Genomic DNA, 16190 nt, shown 5'->3' with positions numbered 1-16190 from the left:
CCTAATTGACTATTGAAGTTCTTTGATAACATTTATTTATTTATTTTATTTCTCTTTTATGTATGCATATTTTTAATTTTAAAATTAATCACAACAAAACAATTAATTTTAAAAATTAAAATTAAGAAAGTAAAATAAAAAATGGTGATAAATTCCAGAAATGAGGTATATCCTGACAAAACCAATAAAAGTTGCTTTAATTGTAATTTTATCTTTTGTACCTCAGAAAAATGACAAAATGACGTTAATATAACGGCGTCCCAATCCTTCTCTGTATCGCACTTTCTTTCGTTTTCCGTTTCTCTCTAAGCTCTCTTTCTCTCTCTTTCTCTTTCTCTCTCTTTCTCCGTTGTCCTTCCTTCCCCTGACCCAACGACACCGTATTGGGTACATGGTGGTGAAGATGATGCGGTGGAGGCCGTGGCCACCGCTCGTGTCGAAGAAGTATGAGGTTAGGATGGTGGTGAAGACCCTCTCTCTCCAGGGATGCGATCTGGTGCGGCCAGGCGCAGATAAGGGTCTGGTGCTCCAGATTAAGTGGAAGGGTCCCAAACTCACGCTTAGCTCGCTGCGTAGAAGCGCTATAGCCAGGAACTTCACCAGAGAGGCGCAACCTCAACCTGACGACGTCGTTTTCTGGGACGAGGAGTTTCACACGCTCTGCACCCTCTCTGCCTACAAAGACAATGCCTTTCACCCCTGGGAAATCGCTTTCTCTCTCTTCAATGTTTGTCTCTCTTTCTCTCTCTCCCTCTCTATTTCGTGTTTTTTTCTCTGCTGCAATTTTAGAATTTTAGATTAATTTTGTTTTGGGGTTTTTTTTTCATATCTCGTAAATTGATTTTTTTAATTTTATTTTAAAGAAGTGATTTTGGGGGTTAATTGGAAAAGGGGTGTTTTTCTTTTTCTTTTTCTTGTTTTTGTGAATTATTATATAATTATAATAATAATAATTGTTGTTGTTGTTGTTCCTTTGAATTTGATTTTAATTGGTTGGTTCTGTGTTGCAGGGTTTGAATCAAAGGTCAAAGACTAAGGTTCCTGTGGTCGGAACTGCGACTTTGAATCTGGCTGAATTTGCATCTGTGGTTGATCAAAAGGACTTTGATTTAAGCATTCCTATTACAGTTTCTGGTGCTGCTGCGGAGTCCTCTCCTTTACTTAGTGTATGTCTATCATCCACGATGTTTTAGTTGATTTTGTCGAGAGACTGGTGGTTGTTTTCTTAATCAACATTGTGCCTTTGTGTTTGTTGTTTTTGTGTTCATAGTGGTAGCTTTTGGTTTTTGCTTGCAGATATCGATTAGTTTGGTGGAATTAAGAGCGGCTCAAGAGAGCACAGAAATAGTTCATAAATCAATAGTGCCCGTGCCTTCTTCACCCGTGGTTCAGCCAGGAGAAACTACGTTGGTTGAGAAAGATGAGCTTTCGACCTTCAAAGCTGGTCTTCGGAAAGTGAAGATTTTGACTGAGTTTGTGTCTGTTAGGAAGGCAAAGAAAGCTGGCCATGAGGAGGAGGGAAGTGAGGGCAATTTCTCTGGCAGGAGTGAGGATGGTGAATACAATTACCCTTTTGACTCTGATTCACTTGATGATTTCGAAGAGGGTGAGTCCGATGAGGTTAAAGAGGATTCCAGTGTGAGGAAGTCGTTTAGTTATGGAAAACTGGCCTATGCAAATGCTGGAGGGGCGTTTTATTCCAGCATGAGGGTGAATGGTGAGGACGAAGACTGGGTTTACTATAGCAATCACAGATCGGATGTTGGGATTTCGCACAAAGACGATTCGACCGTGTCAGCGACCGAGCCTTCTCTCTTGCAGAGCTCAAGGCGTAGTATACTGCCTTGGAGGAAGAGGAAGTTGAGTTTCAGATCTCCTAAATCTAAGGGGGAGCCATTGTTAAAGAAGGCTTATGGTGAAGAAGGTGGTGATGACATTGATTATGATCGCAGACAGCTTAGCTCTGATGAATCCCTTTCACTTGAGGTAAGAATTTGTTTGTTTGTTGTCTTTGATTTTGTTAATCTACATGATTTGGCTCAAACGAATGAAATAATAGATTGCTGGGTGTCCTGAAAATTGATTCTTTGGTCTTTGTGACTACTGATTAGTACTCTTGTACTCGTAATCTGACATTTGTGGCTGGCCATATATGTTTAGTAAGGAATTAGTGACTGTAGCTTCTGAACTTTTGGGGGTACTCTTGAGAACTGTTGCTAATTACTGTTTTACTGTATGACTGTCTTGCAGAAGACTGAAGATGATTCAGGTGCGAATCGATCATCAGTATCTGAATTCGGGGATGACAACTTTGCTGTTGGGAGTTGGGAGCAGAAAGAAGTATTGAGCCGTGATGGCCACATGAAACTTCAGACACAGGTCTTCTTTGCATCAATTGATCAGCGTAGTGAACGTGCAGCAGGTGAGAGTGCATGTACTGCTCTTGTTGCAGTAATAGCTGATTGGTTCCAAAACAATCATGATCTTATGCCCATAAAGTCCCAATTTGATAGTCTTATTCGAGATGGCTCATTGGAATGGAGGAACTTATGTGAAAACCAAACCTACAGGGAGCGATTCCCTGACAAACATTTTGATCTTGAAACAGTCATTCAAGCCAAAATCCGCCCCCTTTCTGTGGTTCCCGGCAAATCCTTTATTGGATTTTTTCATCCAGAAGGAATGGATGAAGGAAGATTTGATTTTCTGCATGGGGCCATGTCCTTTGATAACATCTGGGATGAGATAAGTCGTGCTGGACAGGAGTGCACTAGTAATGATGAACCCCAGATTTACATTATTAGCTGGAACGACCATTTCTTCATCCTCAAAGTTGAAGCTGATGCTTACTGCATAATTGACACTTTGGGGGAGAGGCTTTATGAAGGATGCAATCAGGCATATATCTTGAAATTTGACAGCAACACGGTCATATACAAGATGCAAGATGTTGCTCAAGGATCAGGAGAAAAAACCGCTAATGACCTGCAAACTGTTGCAGAAGTATTAGAGCAGAATGACAGGCAAATCCAGCCAATCAGTGGTAAAGAGGTGGACTCTGTTGTGGATACTGAAGAACAGGTGAAGAATGACCAGGAAGAGGAGGTTGTGTGCCGAGGAAAGGAAGCATGCAAAGAATATATCAAAAGCTTCTTGGCTGCGATCCCTATTAGAGAATTGCAAACAGATGTCAAGAAAGGTTTAATATCATCCACTCAAACACCTTTTCACCATAGGCTACAAATTGAGTTTCACTACACTCAGTTTTTGCCGTCTTATGTTGTACCTCCTGTGGCCGTAGCAGCATCCATGACTATGCCAGATACTCTTGCACTCGCTGTAACTGAGGTTGCCGCATGATTTTACTGTATATTGGACAGAATGCGGTTATTCTAACTAGTCTTACTACTTTAAGAGTGTTTTCTGATTTGAGTTTACAAAAAGGCCTTGTTTTGCTTCATCTTTCTAAGGAAGAGTATCTGTAAATGACTCTGTAATTTCCTTTCTCATGTGAGCTCAAACTTTTTGCACCTAACCTGTAGTTTGCAAAAGACCTGTGAATTGGCTTCATAAACATTTTGCACTATGATTCCAATCTTTCGTTTTGTATGATTTACTGATAGCACTGATATTCTCAACTGTTCAGTGTCCTCGAACAAAGGAATATTTGATCTTTGTTGGCTATTATTCCACATTGTTATGGTTTGAATGTTTACAATAGTTTAGTACTTCGTTAATTTAAAAGCAATCTCAAACGTTCGACAATGACAACTGGTTAAAGTATTTTTTTTCTCATATTGTCTATTTTAGTTATAATCAAAGTCTGTCTACGAATTACGTTGGAATATACTTTTACTAGTCGAATAGAAGTGTCTTCTAATGTAAAATAATGTCTTTGCGGGGTTCATAGAAGCATCAGGTGGGGGGAAATGCATAATGTATGTATACATCACACACTATAGTTAATGCTTCAATTGCTAGAAAATCGGCTAGTTTATTAACTACACGTGTAATCTCCAAGCATATCAGGTCTGCATCAACAGAGGAAGAACTGTGCGTCATGTGAATAGCAGTTGGGGTTTTCATTTGATCCATATCCAAACACATCTCCCCATGTCTCAGTCTACATAGTTCAGTTACAAATGTTTGTAGCTGCTTAATCAGTTCTGGGTGTCCTGAAAATTGATTCTTTCAAATATTTCAGTTTACAACAGATAAAACGGATGTTAAAATGATCGATCTGGTTTCTTGTTTGTAAGAATCCATTAAGAGTGTTAAAAGTAAAATTAGATTCTAATCAAGTTTGTTGAAAAGATCCATAAAAATAAAAGAATATAAGTAAATATTGACTTCCATATATAAGAAAAATAGAAACATCAGTCTATTTGGTTAAGTTAAAATGTTTGTAGCAACTTAAAGATTTTAGTCCGTTAATAAGATTTATTTAATATAATAAAATTTATGTAAGAAATTAATTTTTTATATTGAATATATACATGAGTATTCTCAAGTACATATAAATAGTATTTTCAAGTACATATAAATAGTATTATCAAGTACATTATAAATAATAGATTAAATACATTAAGTAGTCCTTAATTTTACTGGTTTTCTTCAATTATGTCTCCATTTTTTAAAAATGATCAATTTAGTCCTTGAATTTGAAAAATCAAACCAATTAAAAACATTTCGTTAACTTTTCCGGACGACGTTAAATATAGACGAGTGTTTCCTTTTTTCGCTTAAGCTAAAAATTTTCCTTCAACTAAAAGGACATGTTCCAGTTTTGAAAGATCTCGCCCAGACTAACCAAGTGGTTCATTCTTATTTACAGTACATTTTCGTCTAGACGAACATAGTTTCGCACACAATAACAGCAACAATACTAATAAAATATTGGAACCCTCAAATAAAATAATGAATTTCCACGACTACGACAATTAGGAATTCAGCCAAATTAAATACTCATAAAAAAACAAACAACCCCAATTCTATCAAACAAAGAATATTCAATTCCCGTATGAACACAAGGAAAAGCCGGAAAGGCAAGAGCAAACTAAATATGGTGTTCCTAAACTACAACAATCAAATTGCATTGCATTTGAGTTCAATAATTAGCTACGAACANAATTAAGNAGNAAAGAAAAATGAACAANCAGAAAAGGAATTGGGGAGGTGTTGGATAAGAACAAGATGGTACCGTGAAGGAGAGCAGACAAGCTGCCTGCAGACATGTAATCGTAAACGAGCAATTTCTCGTCCTTGGAGAAGTAAAAGGCTCTGAGAGGCACCACATTATCGTGCTTAATCTTCCCCAGAACTTCCATTTGCATCTCGAATTCCTTCTTTATCACCATAACATCTTTCAGCCTCTTCACCACCACCGTCGTTCCTTCCTTCAGCACCGCCTTGTACGAAGTCCCCACGCTGCCCTTCCTAACACCTCCGCCGAAACCCTCAACAAATCCTCCAAATCGAAACTGTATATCCCCCTTCAAAGAACACCAACTTGTTCCTCTCCGCCTCCGTAGAACCCCCGGTGATATCCTCCTTCGACGACAACGTCCCCGCCTCCACCAGAACGTTCTCGTTTGTGCGAAACCATGCTCACCTAGGCTAAAATGTACTGCAAATAAGAATGAACCACTAGAGCTTTTTAGTTTGGGCGAAACTTGGCTAGGCTGGCGAGATCTTTCAAAAGTGGAACCTGTCCTTTTAGCTTAAGCGAAAAGTTTTAGCTTAAGCGAAAAAAGGAAGCACTGGTCTATATTTCACGCGTCCAGGGAAGTTAACCGAATGTCCTTGATTGGTTTGATTTTTCCAAATTCAGGGACTAAATTAATCATTTCTAAAAAACAGGGACCTAATTGAAGAAAACCAGTAAAAATAGGGACTACTGAATGTATTTAACCTAAATAGTATGTATCAAATTGTTACAAATATAATCAATAAAGATTTATTGTAAATATTTTTTTCTGAGTGATACTAAATTATAAATGATTTGTACCTAAAAAATATAAGATGCATATAAATTGTAAGTATCAAGCTTGTTACAAATATAATCAATAAAAACTTAATAAAAATATTTGTTTTTCCACTCAAGTGATACTAAATTATTAATGATTTGTGACATACCAATCCTCCATGAACAACAAATTCTACAATTGCTCTATATAAATATCTTCTTACAACTTGCCCTTGAGAAATCATGAACGCATTGTTGACATCCATTTGATAAAAAGATCATTGTTGAAGAGTCAGTGTGATTACAAATAAATTAAGAAAAGTATAAATGAATATGTCAGAGGCACCTGTGACAAAAGAGAAAGAGAGGTCAGAAGTGATAACATTGGAAAAAGTCATATATGAACAGGAGAGAGAAACTTTAAAAATTCAAGATTATTCAATTGAGACATGAAAGAGGAAAAATGAGGTGACCTTGACACTTTGAATAGTTGCCTGAGAGGAGATGGAACATGTCACCGTGCACGACGAAAAATGGAGCATATCCTCAATTTTGAAAGGTGCTGAGAGTGCGTAAGAGCTTGATGAATGACAGGGTGGTCATCTGATTGAGACGATCAAAACTGTGTGGTCACTGGTTGAAACTAGAACTTTGATAATAGTGACAAAAGACATCGCCACGGGCAATGGTGAGTGTGTGGTAAAAGAATTTTTTTCCTATAAAAACTTAACTATATACTATGTTTAATATAGTAAAAATTATGAATGAGATTAAACCCTTATATTCAATATATACTTCAGATACTATGTTTACAATAGAAAAAAAATTAACTAAACCCAAAATAAAATATATAAAATATCTAATAATTTAATATATCTCACTATATTAATCATAATTTAACATGAAACTATACATGTAATTGAAAATTAAAGGTTGACTTTTGTTCTATGTAAAATTTCACAAAGTTAATAATAATGATAGTATTACAAGTAAAATTATAATAATTTAGTAAGTTGGAAAAGATGTCTTCAATGGAAGTAGTTTTAACAAGAAAAACCTAAGACTGATAAGATAAATATGATCCAGTGACATTCTATTGAGATGACAAAACACATGTGATGAGGTGTTGTTACATATGCTGATTCTGAGATCGATATTGATGTGAGTTGGTTTGGTGGATGGTTCCAAAGGTTGGAGACAAGTAAGGTTACAGAGGCTCTTTTTCTTTTCCCTCATTGCACTCTTCCTTTCTAATTTTGGTTATCAGAAACTCTGCTGATGACTTTGTCTTTACCATGTTTGATCCTTTTGCTTGCCCAAAGGCAAGAAAAACTGAGCTACAAAGTACAATGCAATGGCAGATAGCACAACATCTTCGTTTTCTGAGTTCATTATTGTATTATTACAGGTTTTTCATTTTTAAAAATTAAATAAAGTAAAAGAAATGTTGGAAGTGTTATATCGATTAGAAATAAAACCAATTTATAATATAATATATAAGTGAGTATAAATTTTATCTTTTTTTTTTCTGAACAAATTTTCATTTTCTCTTTCACTTAGAACTATTTCTAAGACTTTGATCGCAAATGTTTTGAGTTTATCTCTAAGATTTGGATGAACAATTTCCAACAAAAAAAAAAAAAAAAAACTTTGCAAAGAGTAAAAACTGCCACATATCTTCAATGCTATTAGTTTTTTTTTTTTTTTTTTCTGGTCAAACCTTTGTTCATAGCATTCTTACTTTCTTTGGAGTGATGATCAAAACAAAAAAAACACGTCACTTATCCACACCCTGTCCAAGAATAGGAGAACATAAATTCAAAGTGTGTATGAATTAGGTCAAATATAACATTATGCATGTTTCTTCTACAAATGCTATTTACATCAATGATATTTATATTTGATTACATGATATCATGAAGAGTTTGACTTAAACCCTTTATGATATGTGACTAGTTTTTCAAACTATGCCCCCATTGTTTGTTAGTAAAATTAGCATGAAATTTCACTTGATAAAAAAAAAAGGTAGTTACCCTTTTATAGTTTCTACATTTTAATTTATATACATTTTTTATTCTCCCCTAATTTTAGTTACTTGATTAAATTTTGTAGTTGTTCAAATTAAGTATCTTGTTTAGAGATGTCATCTAGTAATTAATAGAAAATGAAAGTATAATTAATTTATATGAAAGATTACAAAATATAAAGTATTTAAATAAAAGTTAAAAAACAATTATGAATATTAATTTGAAACATAAGATACACTTTACATGGCATCTGTAGACTGCAAAGCAATTCCTTGAAGTTTATTTGCAATGGTTACTTAATGTATATAAACATGTTTTTTATATTTTAAGTATATATATATATATATCATTTAACTTCCTCTATATTTGCTTTTAAGAAAACATATTATTTTTTTTTTCAATTAAATGGTACAAAACCGCACAATATTTTACAACTTTCTACGGATTGGATGGAGGATTTACAAATTGAGAGATAAGATCATAAGCCTTAGCAAGAAAATCTTTTGTGGGCTTTGTCATGTCGGGTTTATGCTGAGTTTATGCTGGCCCATGTTATAGTCTTCGATTCTATTGTTTATTTCTTGATCCTTCTAATTTTCTTTATTAACTTGCTCATTGTTTTTGTAAATGGATTATTTCATCATGTTAAAGAGTTGTCGGTGTGACTATTAACCCAACAAATTATAAAATGGATTAAATCAAACCACTTTAAAAAAATACTTTTATTTTAAATTATTAGTTTAACATTTTAAAAAATGTGTGTATGTTAAAAATTAAAATTTGTATATATAATATCATTATTTGTTGATTTGTTGCGTACTTACAAGAAATACCAATCTCGTTATCAACTTTAATAGAAGTATGATGCAGAAGCAATACTTTAAGGTTAAAACTTCTTCCACCTCATAATTTTCTGGTCAGAATTCCAAATAAAATAATATGTGAATATATCGTGTTATCCTCAGCTGTATTCTTTTATCTATGAATATCTTTGGACAATAATAAATGACATTTATTTTAGATAATATAATCTTGTTGTCGGAATAACAATTTTTTGTACGAATCAACTTATTAATGCAATGCATTTCATGTAGTAGAATATTACAAAATAATCATGTTAAAATATACTTGTATTTTGAAATTTCATAGTACACCTTTATTTTATGTTATAAGATAAGAGAAAAGGAGAAATACACATAATTAACCTTGGCTTAGGCCAATTTGTAGCAGCAAATGGAAACATTCATCTTTGTTGTCACCATTGGTGGTGAAAAACTTTGTAAATACCATTGCAATTGCAGCGAATAACAAACCTAGTACAAGCACAACCTTTGCAAGAAGCATTAGTAAAGTCAAGTGGTGTTGTTTCCAAAAGATGACTCAATAACATTTAGAATAATATGTTCATAAAACACAAATTTCGATAGAATAAACTTTAATTTATAGTTCTAATATTATTATAAAAAATAGATTTTAAATTTAAATTAATCTCACAAAATTTATAAAATGAAATCTATACTTTTATATATATATATATATATATATATATATATATTTTAAATTGATCTTTATCTCTAATTCACATAAAACTTCCAAAAACTTAAAAAAAGTGAATACTTCTTCCATCCTTTCTTTGACACTCTTTAAACTATAACTTTATAGCTTTTCAATTTAATCCCTTTCAAAAGATAAGAAATCCCTCCCTCTGCAATCAAATGCATAGATATCAAGTGGAAATACTTTAAATATTGTTACATAATAACTCAAAAGTATGTACTAGTGTTTAGATTTAACATTTTTTAAATATGGATTTAAAATGTTTTATATTTTTCAATATAATCGTAGTTCTCATTTTTTTATTTGATTTTTTTAATTGGTATATGAAACAAATTATACATAACTTGAAATTAGTTATTTAAATAAATTAAATTTCAATGCTTATGTAATTTCTTAATATTTTTCCAATTTTAAATGATAATTACTACGAGGAAAAAAAGGTTATTTAAACCTTTTTAATCCTTTTTATTCTCCTCTAATTTTAGTTACTTGAATTAATTTTGTAGTTGTTCAAATTAAGTCTCTTCTTTAGAGATGTCATCTAGTAATTAATAGAAAATGAAAGTATAGTTAATTTATATGAAATATTACAAAATATAGTATTTAATAAAAGTTAAGAAACAATTATGAAAATTTGAAACATGACATACACTTTACATGACATCATGACATCTTTCCAGTGCAAAACAATTCCTTGAAGTTTATTTGCCCTAGTTACTTAATGTGTATAAACATGTTTTTGCTGTGATCCGGTGGGTGGGAATTATGGTAGAAAGAAGGGAGACGAATGGGGAAGCTTGGGGAATGGTGGAGAGAGAGACCATTAGAGTCATAGTGGAAGTGGAGGTGGGAGCCAGCGGAATTGGAGTGGGAGGGAGAGGCGTGCTTGGAAAGCTGGTGGGTTTTGTGGGGAGGAGAGGGAGAAGGGGAGGAAGAAGGAGACGGCGGCGCAGGCCTCTGAGTGTCGTGGTGGACGAAGGAATGGAGGGAGTTACCAATTGCCTTGAGAGAGTTTATGTAAGCAATGTAGGCTACGACAAGTGCATAGCGCTGGTGGATTGCTTCGTCGAGAAAAAACACAGCGTTTCCGATAGAGCGCCACTGTCGAGAGATCGTCTAGCTTGGAGTTGGCACATCCCATGGTGGTTCCTTTTAGGATTTGGTAATCAGAGATAAAGGAAGAATATAACAGCGAAGAAAGATGGAGTGGAACGTAGGTAGAAGATAGGAAGAGGAAGAAGAGCAATAGTATTGAGTGCTGTTACAGATGGATGTGAGGGAAGAAACCCTAAATTGATTATCGGTTGGTGGAGGTGGAAGATGAAGCTGATGTGAGAAACAATTTTTTTTTAAATTCAAAATTAACAAGTTATATTACCCCTCAACGTTATTATGTATGAGAAAAAATTGACAATTCATTATGTTTTGTCCAGGAAAAAGTAAAATCATTTTAAACACAATTCCTATTTCGATAAACAAAAAAATATTAAGCATATATATATATATATATATATATATATATATGAGGTATGTTAATTTATGTAATTTTTTAACGTTATCAAATTTTAGTTAATAAAAAAATCTTTATTTATAAGATTTGTTAACTTAAGTAATCTTTTAACGTTATCAAATTTTAATTAATAAAAAGATCTCTATTTATAAAAAAATATACTTTAAATATAAACATATTTTAACAATTTTTATTTTCATTTTAAAATATAAAAAAATCAGAAATTATCTAAATATCTTTAATCTTAAAATTTAAAATCTATAATATACAAAGATATTTTTATCAATTAAAATTCCATACACTTTAAGAAGATAATATTATATATTTACGCGATATATATCATTTAACTTTCCTGTATTTGCTTAGAAAAACATATTAATTGTTTTTTCAATTAAATGGTACAAAATGGCACATTCTAGGGATTGGATGGAATGGAGGGTTTACAAATTGAGAGATAAGATGAAAAGCCTTAGCAAGAAAATCTTTGCTGAGCTTTGTCANGTCGGGGTTTATGTCGTCTTTGTTATACTCTTTGATTTTAGAGTATTGCTCCCTCCACCTCTTCCTTTTCTTCTTCCATCTCCTCAAGTTTTAATTCTTTTTTATTATTACAAAAATATCCTTCCTTTTTACTTTTTTAACCTTTTTATTAATTTTAATGTTATTTACTTTTATTTTAATGTTATTTACTTTTGGTGGTATGGTGTGGTGGTTACACGTAATTCTCACAACCACGTCACGTGTTTCTTTTCCGTGGCATGTCGGTTTTGTTTAATGTCTTCCATCCTTGATGGGTGTCGCCGCCCAATCAAATTTGATGTGCATTTTAAAGTACAGTATAGCTAGGGAATGACCCCTAGGTCGTCTCTCAAGGACCAACTATGATTCGAGTCTCAGGTCTAGCACGAAAGGGGGGGGTGGGTTTGAAATGTTGTTTGTGGATGCGGAAAAATTAAATTAAAATAAAACTGAAAATTAAACACAATCAAACATAATTGAAAACATTAAAATAACTAAACAAGGCATGAAGACCGAACGATCCTACAGATGACCGAACAGTTCTACATTGGGACAAAACGATCTCTAAGACAAATGAAGAAATTGGAAATGCGTGAAAATAAAGAAACTTGACAAAATAAACACCATAGTGAACTGAAACAATAAACCCAACCTAATAGACATCATTAACATTAAATCGAACAACGCAATAGATAAATATCCAAACACAATCAAGGCTATTAAAATGCAAGCTAAAAAAAATGGAGTGCTAATTGTATTTCAATCATGGAAATTGTAAAACAAAATCACCAAGCATCATGAAGTGACAACACCTAAAAGCAAGCAAGTGATAAATGAAATTAAATCCTAGATAAAACCTAGCTAGACCGTGAACCACGTGCATCTTGCCAATTAAAATGAATAAACCCTTTTGCTCTCCTAATTGAATTCACGTGATGGCCTAAAGAAAAAAAAATTCAAAAGAAAGGGCTGCACCTATTTTGCTTTCAAATGAAAATAAATTTTCCTAATACCAAGTGCTGCAACATTCCAACGCATAGTCATCATGAGAATCAACAAAATAGAAACATGTAACAATGAGAGAAACCAACAATTCGGAAATGCAATGGTGAACGTTAAAGAAGGCAAATGATAAATCCAGCAAAATTAAATTAATATTAAGCAAACTCTTCAACGCTTCTTGAAAGCAATTAAACTAAATGATATGTGGCAGCTGGAGCACTATTTCTTTCCATAGGCTTTTTTAATGAATTGAAATGCTGAAAATAAATTGGAAATGCCTAGCCGTAACCCTCCATATCCTCTGCCCGTGTGCTATCTGAGGCATGTGGCGGCTACTCGGAATCAATCCCGAGGCTCTCTTTCAACCTAATTCCCTCGCCTCCTCTCTGGACCCACTTCCCTCAGAATTCCCCCCTGCTCAATCACGTATTGGAGCCTTTAGTTTTATTTTGGGCCGTGAATTGCAGCAGCTGCTGGACGCATGAAAATGTTGCCGCTGCACCTCCAATTCTAAGCACACACCTCCCTTCATTCTCGACTGCAGTTGGAGTGCTCATTCTCACTGGACTGCTGCTGGACCGTTGCTTGCTCTCCAACGCTGCAACGGGATGAACATGTTGAACATAAAAGGGCTGGACCGAGAAGGACATCAACTTGGATTGTTTCTTCTCAAGGCTGCGGGAAAAGATGTGGGCAGCAACTTGCTTTTTTTATTTGATGCAGCCCATATCTTGCAAGCTGGACGTGTCGTGAGGATCTCAAGCTCTGGACTTCTTCCGTGTGCACCTCTGCTTGACGCATGAAGGCTGAAACTGCAAGCAGTTGGAACGTGCTGCACTCGGTGGATCTAATTCCTTGCTTCAGTTTTTGCTGGATGAAGGAGTGTTGCAGCCTCTCATGTAGACATGGCAACAACCCATGAAGCCAACAGCTCCTATTTTATTTGCTGGATCATATGAAGCGTGTCTTCTTTCACGTGCTGGAGTGCTAGATGTTACAGCCTTGTTGCCCCACGTGACAGCGTCTCCAGCCCAAATGAATCAAGCAAGGAGTTCTCCTGCAGGTCGTCCCAAGATGCTGGACTTTGTGGAGGAAGTTGGACCGTGGGCTCCAAACTACAGCACCTCCCAAGTTTCACGTGAATGCTGGATTGCTTGCTTACTTCTCACCAGCCCAATGGAATCCGCTGCTGGATTAATTTGGGACATGGCAGCAGCCCTTTATCTCCAATGAAATGTCTTGCACTACTTCAATAACGTGCAGCTTTTGGATGTTGGATGTGCGTAGGTGATGCTTCCATGAAGGTTGGACTTCCCTGGGCCAATCTGCACCTCCTAGGACGTCATACTTGTTGACTTTTGGAAGCAGCTGGATTGATATTTGCACTCCCCAGGTGGTTGCTGCAGTGTGCTCGTGGGCGGGCCGTGAAGAGGATGTTGCAGTGTGTCCAGACCGTGACTTCCCATATGTTCACCAAATATTAAATGCCAAGCTCCTAAGATGGGTGATGCGGCTGCCTTTAATTAAATCAACCAATTGCTTTGGAGCTCCTCCACGTGACAACACATGTTCCTTCATTTAATCATCCAAACAACACATATTGGAGGCCCATTTCCGTGCACCCCAACATTGAAACTCACACCTCTTTCATATTAGCTTAAAGTAAAATTGATGTGGCTTTTCTCTTTAAGTCCCAAAATATTATCCAAGAATTTTCCCTACAATTAATAATGCAAATAATTAGTCTCAGATAATTCAAATTAATTAAAATAAGAATTTCTGATCAAATTAAACACAATTAGGAAAAACGGGAAAATATCGGACAATTAAGCACAATTCCCTGATTAAATCCGGTACAATAAACTAAGTGCAGTCAATAAAATATCGACTCATCAAAATAGACCACACTTAGTCTTTTGCACTCCTAGGCAAAATCAAGACACAAAACAGGGAACAGTACTGAGGACATCAGGGTGTGACACGGACACAACAGACAAAAGACAACGACTCACAAGGACAAACACAGAGTTGCATAGTTCTCACAAAATCTGGACAGTGAAAGGCATAGGCAGAGTTCCACATAGAGTCAATGAAAGCAGATACTCACAGAATCATCCAAGTAGTTCAGTACATGGAAAACAATCAATCAGTTCGAGAGATGAATCAAGAGCAACAGAGCCTCACAGATGCACAAAATCGGTGTTTCTCTCAAGTGTTTAAGGTAAATCAATGTCACTCGATGCACTCAAGAAAGTAAACACAAATAGACTTGGCAAGCCTCTAATATCAACACTCAAGCACACATGCATGTTTAAATCAAAAGGTCTTTTCATGGTTGTAATGGGGCCAAGGACAAGGGAGGATATCATATGGATGAGAAGCTACAAACCAAAGGAAATAGAGGAGCAATGGGGAACAAGTGTAAACACAGTCAAATCACACCCAAAACCTCTAACTCAATCCTCTTCTTGACTCCATTATTCACACAATTTTTTTTTTATTTTTTTTATTTTTTTTTTTAATTTTCCTCATTTTTCTGCATTTTTTTTTTCCATCTTGTCTCTTTTCTTTTCTCTCTTTTCAGAACACAATTCTAAGAGACAAGATACATGATATTTACAATGCAACCGCAAGAAGAGGACTCACTAGCCAATTCATCTGCAACTCCTAAGAGACCACACTTATTCCCAAAACAGTTCCAAAGCTCCAAAATTCCCTAAGGTCCAGGTAATCATGGTTTTTCACTTAAGCTATTGTATGAGCTTCAAAACAAAGAAACGGGGGAGGTATAGGCTCAAGGGGGCTAACAAAGAGATCATAACACAAGGTAGGCTCATCTGGCTAGAAAGGCTCAACAACAAACTGCCTTTATCACTTTCAAAACATGCTCATGAATCAAGAATTAACAACAGAGTCAAGCCAAGACAAATGTGCAAGCAATCTAGAGACATATCACACACAAGAAAGATCATCAAATGGCTCAAATCTCACACAGGTAATTTCTGTCACAATCAATTCAACTCTCCAACATCATAATCATCTCCCAAGCAAAGAAAAACATGGATTTCAGACAAATCAGAGTATCAATGAAGTGAAAGATAAATCTACAACCTAAACCAAGTCCAGAAATCAAGAGAAACATGCAAAACTATACAAAAGACACAATAAAAACTACCTAGAAAACAAAAAATTTAATCAAGAAAACATAAACTAATCAAAGAAAAATCAGAGTCTCCCCCAATAGACCACACTTAAACTACACAGTGTCCTCAATGTGTCACAATCATCAGATCAAAAATCAGAACAATCAACCGATCATGGACAAGTGCAATAAAAGTAGGGAAAGGGGGGAGAAGGGAAAAGAAGAAACTCCCCTGATCAAGGTGGCAGTTGCCAATTTTGGACTTTTAGGGAGGTATTCTCCACCATTGGAATCAGCAAAGAAGTCTTGAGGAGGAACTGCTTCAGTCTCCAGATTTGATCAAGCAGGGAGATGTCCTCCACAGCTGGATCTAAGAAGCAGTGATTGTTGATGAGCAGGTTCAGTTGGTGCCTATTAATCTTTAAACTGTCGGCACCTTTGTCTTCCACCATGGGTGTGTGTTGATCA

General features: G+C 35.1%; 1 protein-coding gene across 2 annotated transcripts; it reads left to right on the top strand.

Annotated features, from left to right (window-relative positions):
- Positions 1 to 259: 259 nt before the first annotated feature.
- LOC106772328 lies at positions 260 to 3687 on the top strand. Of its 2 annotated transcripts, none has more exons than XM_022784520.1 (4): positions 260 to 727; positions 1011 to 1166; positions 1297 to 1986; positions 2254 to 3687. In XM_022784520.1, exons 1-4 carry the CDS (start codon positions 392 to 394, stop codon positions 3358 to 3360), a joined length of 2289 nt encoding a protein of 762 aa, XP_022640241.1. In that variant the 5' UTR covers positions 260 to 391; the 3' UTR covers positions 3361 to 3687. The 2 variants fall into 2 exon arrangements, with proteins under 2 accessions (XP_022640241.1, XP_014514176.1); XM_014658690.2 differs by having other exon boundaries at positions 2251 to 3687.
- The last annotated feature ends 12503 nt before the right edge of the window (positions 3688 to 16190 follow it).

Source organism: Vigna radiata, chromosome 8 (genome assembly GCF_000741045.1).
Source record: "Vigna radiata var. radiata cultivar VC1973A chromosome 8, Vradiata_ver6, whole genome shotgun sequence".
NCBI lineage: Eukaryota > Viridiplantae > Streptophyta > Magnoliopsida > Fabales > Fabaceae > Vigna > Vigna radiata.
Note: the sequence above shows the minus strand (reverse complement) of the source record. Positions and strands in the feature narration are given on the sequence as shown.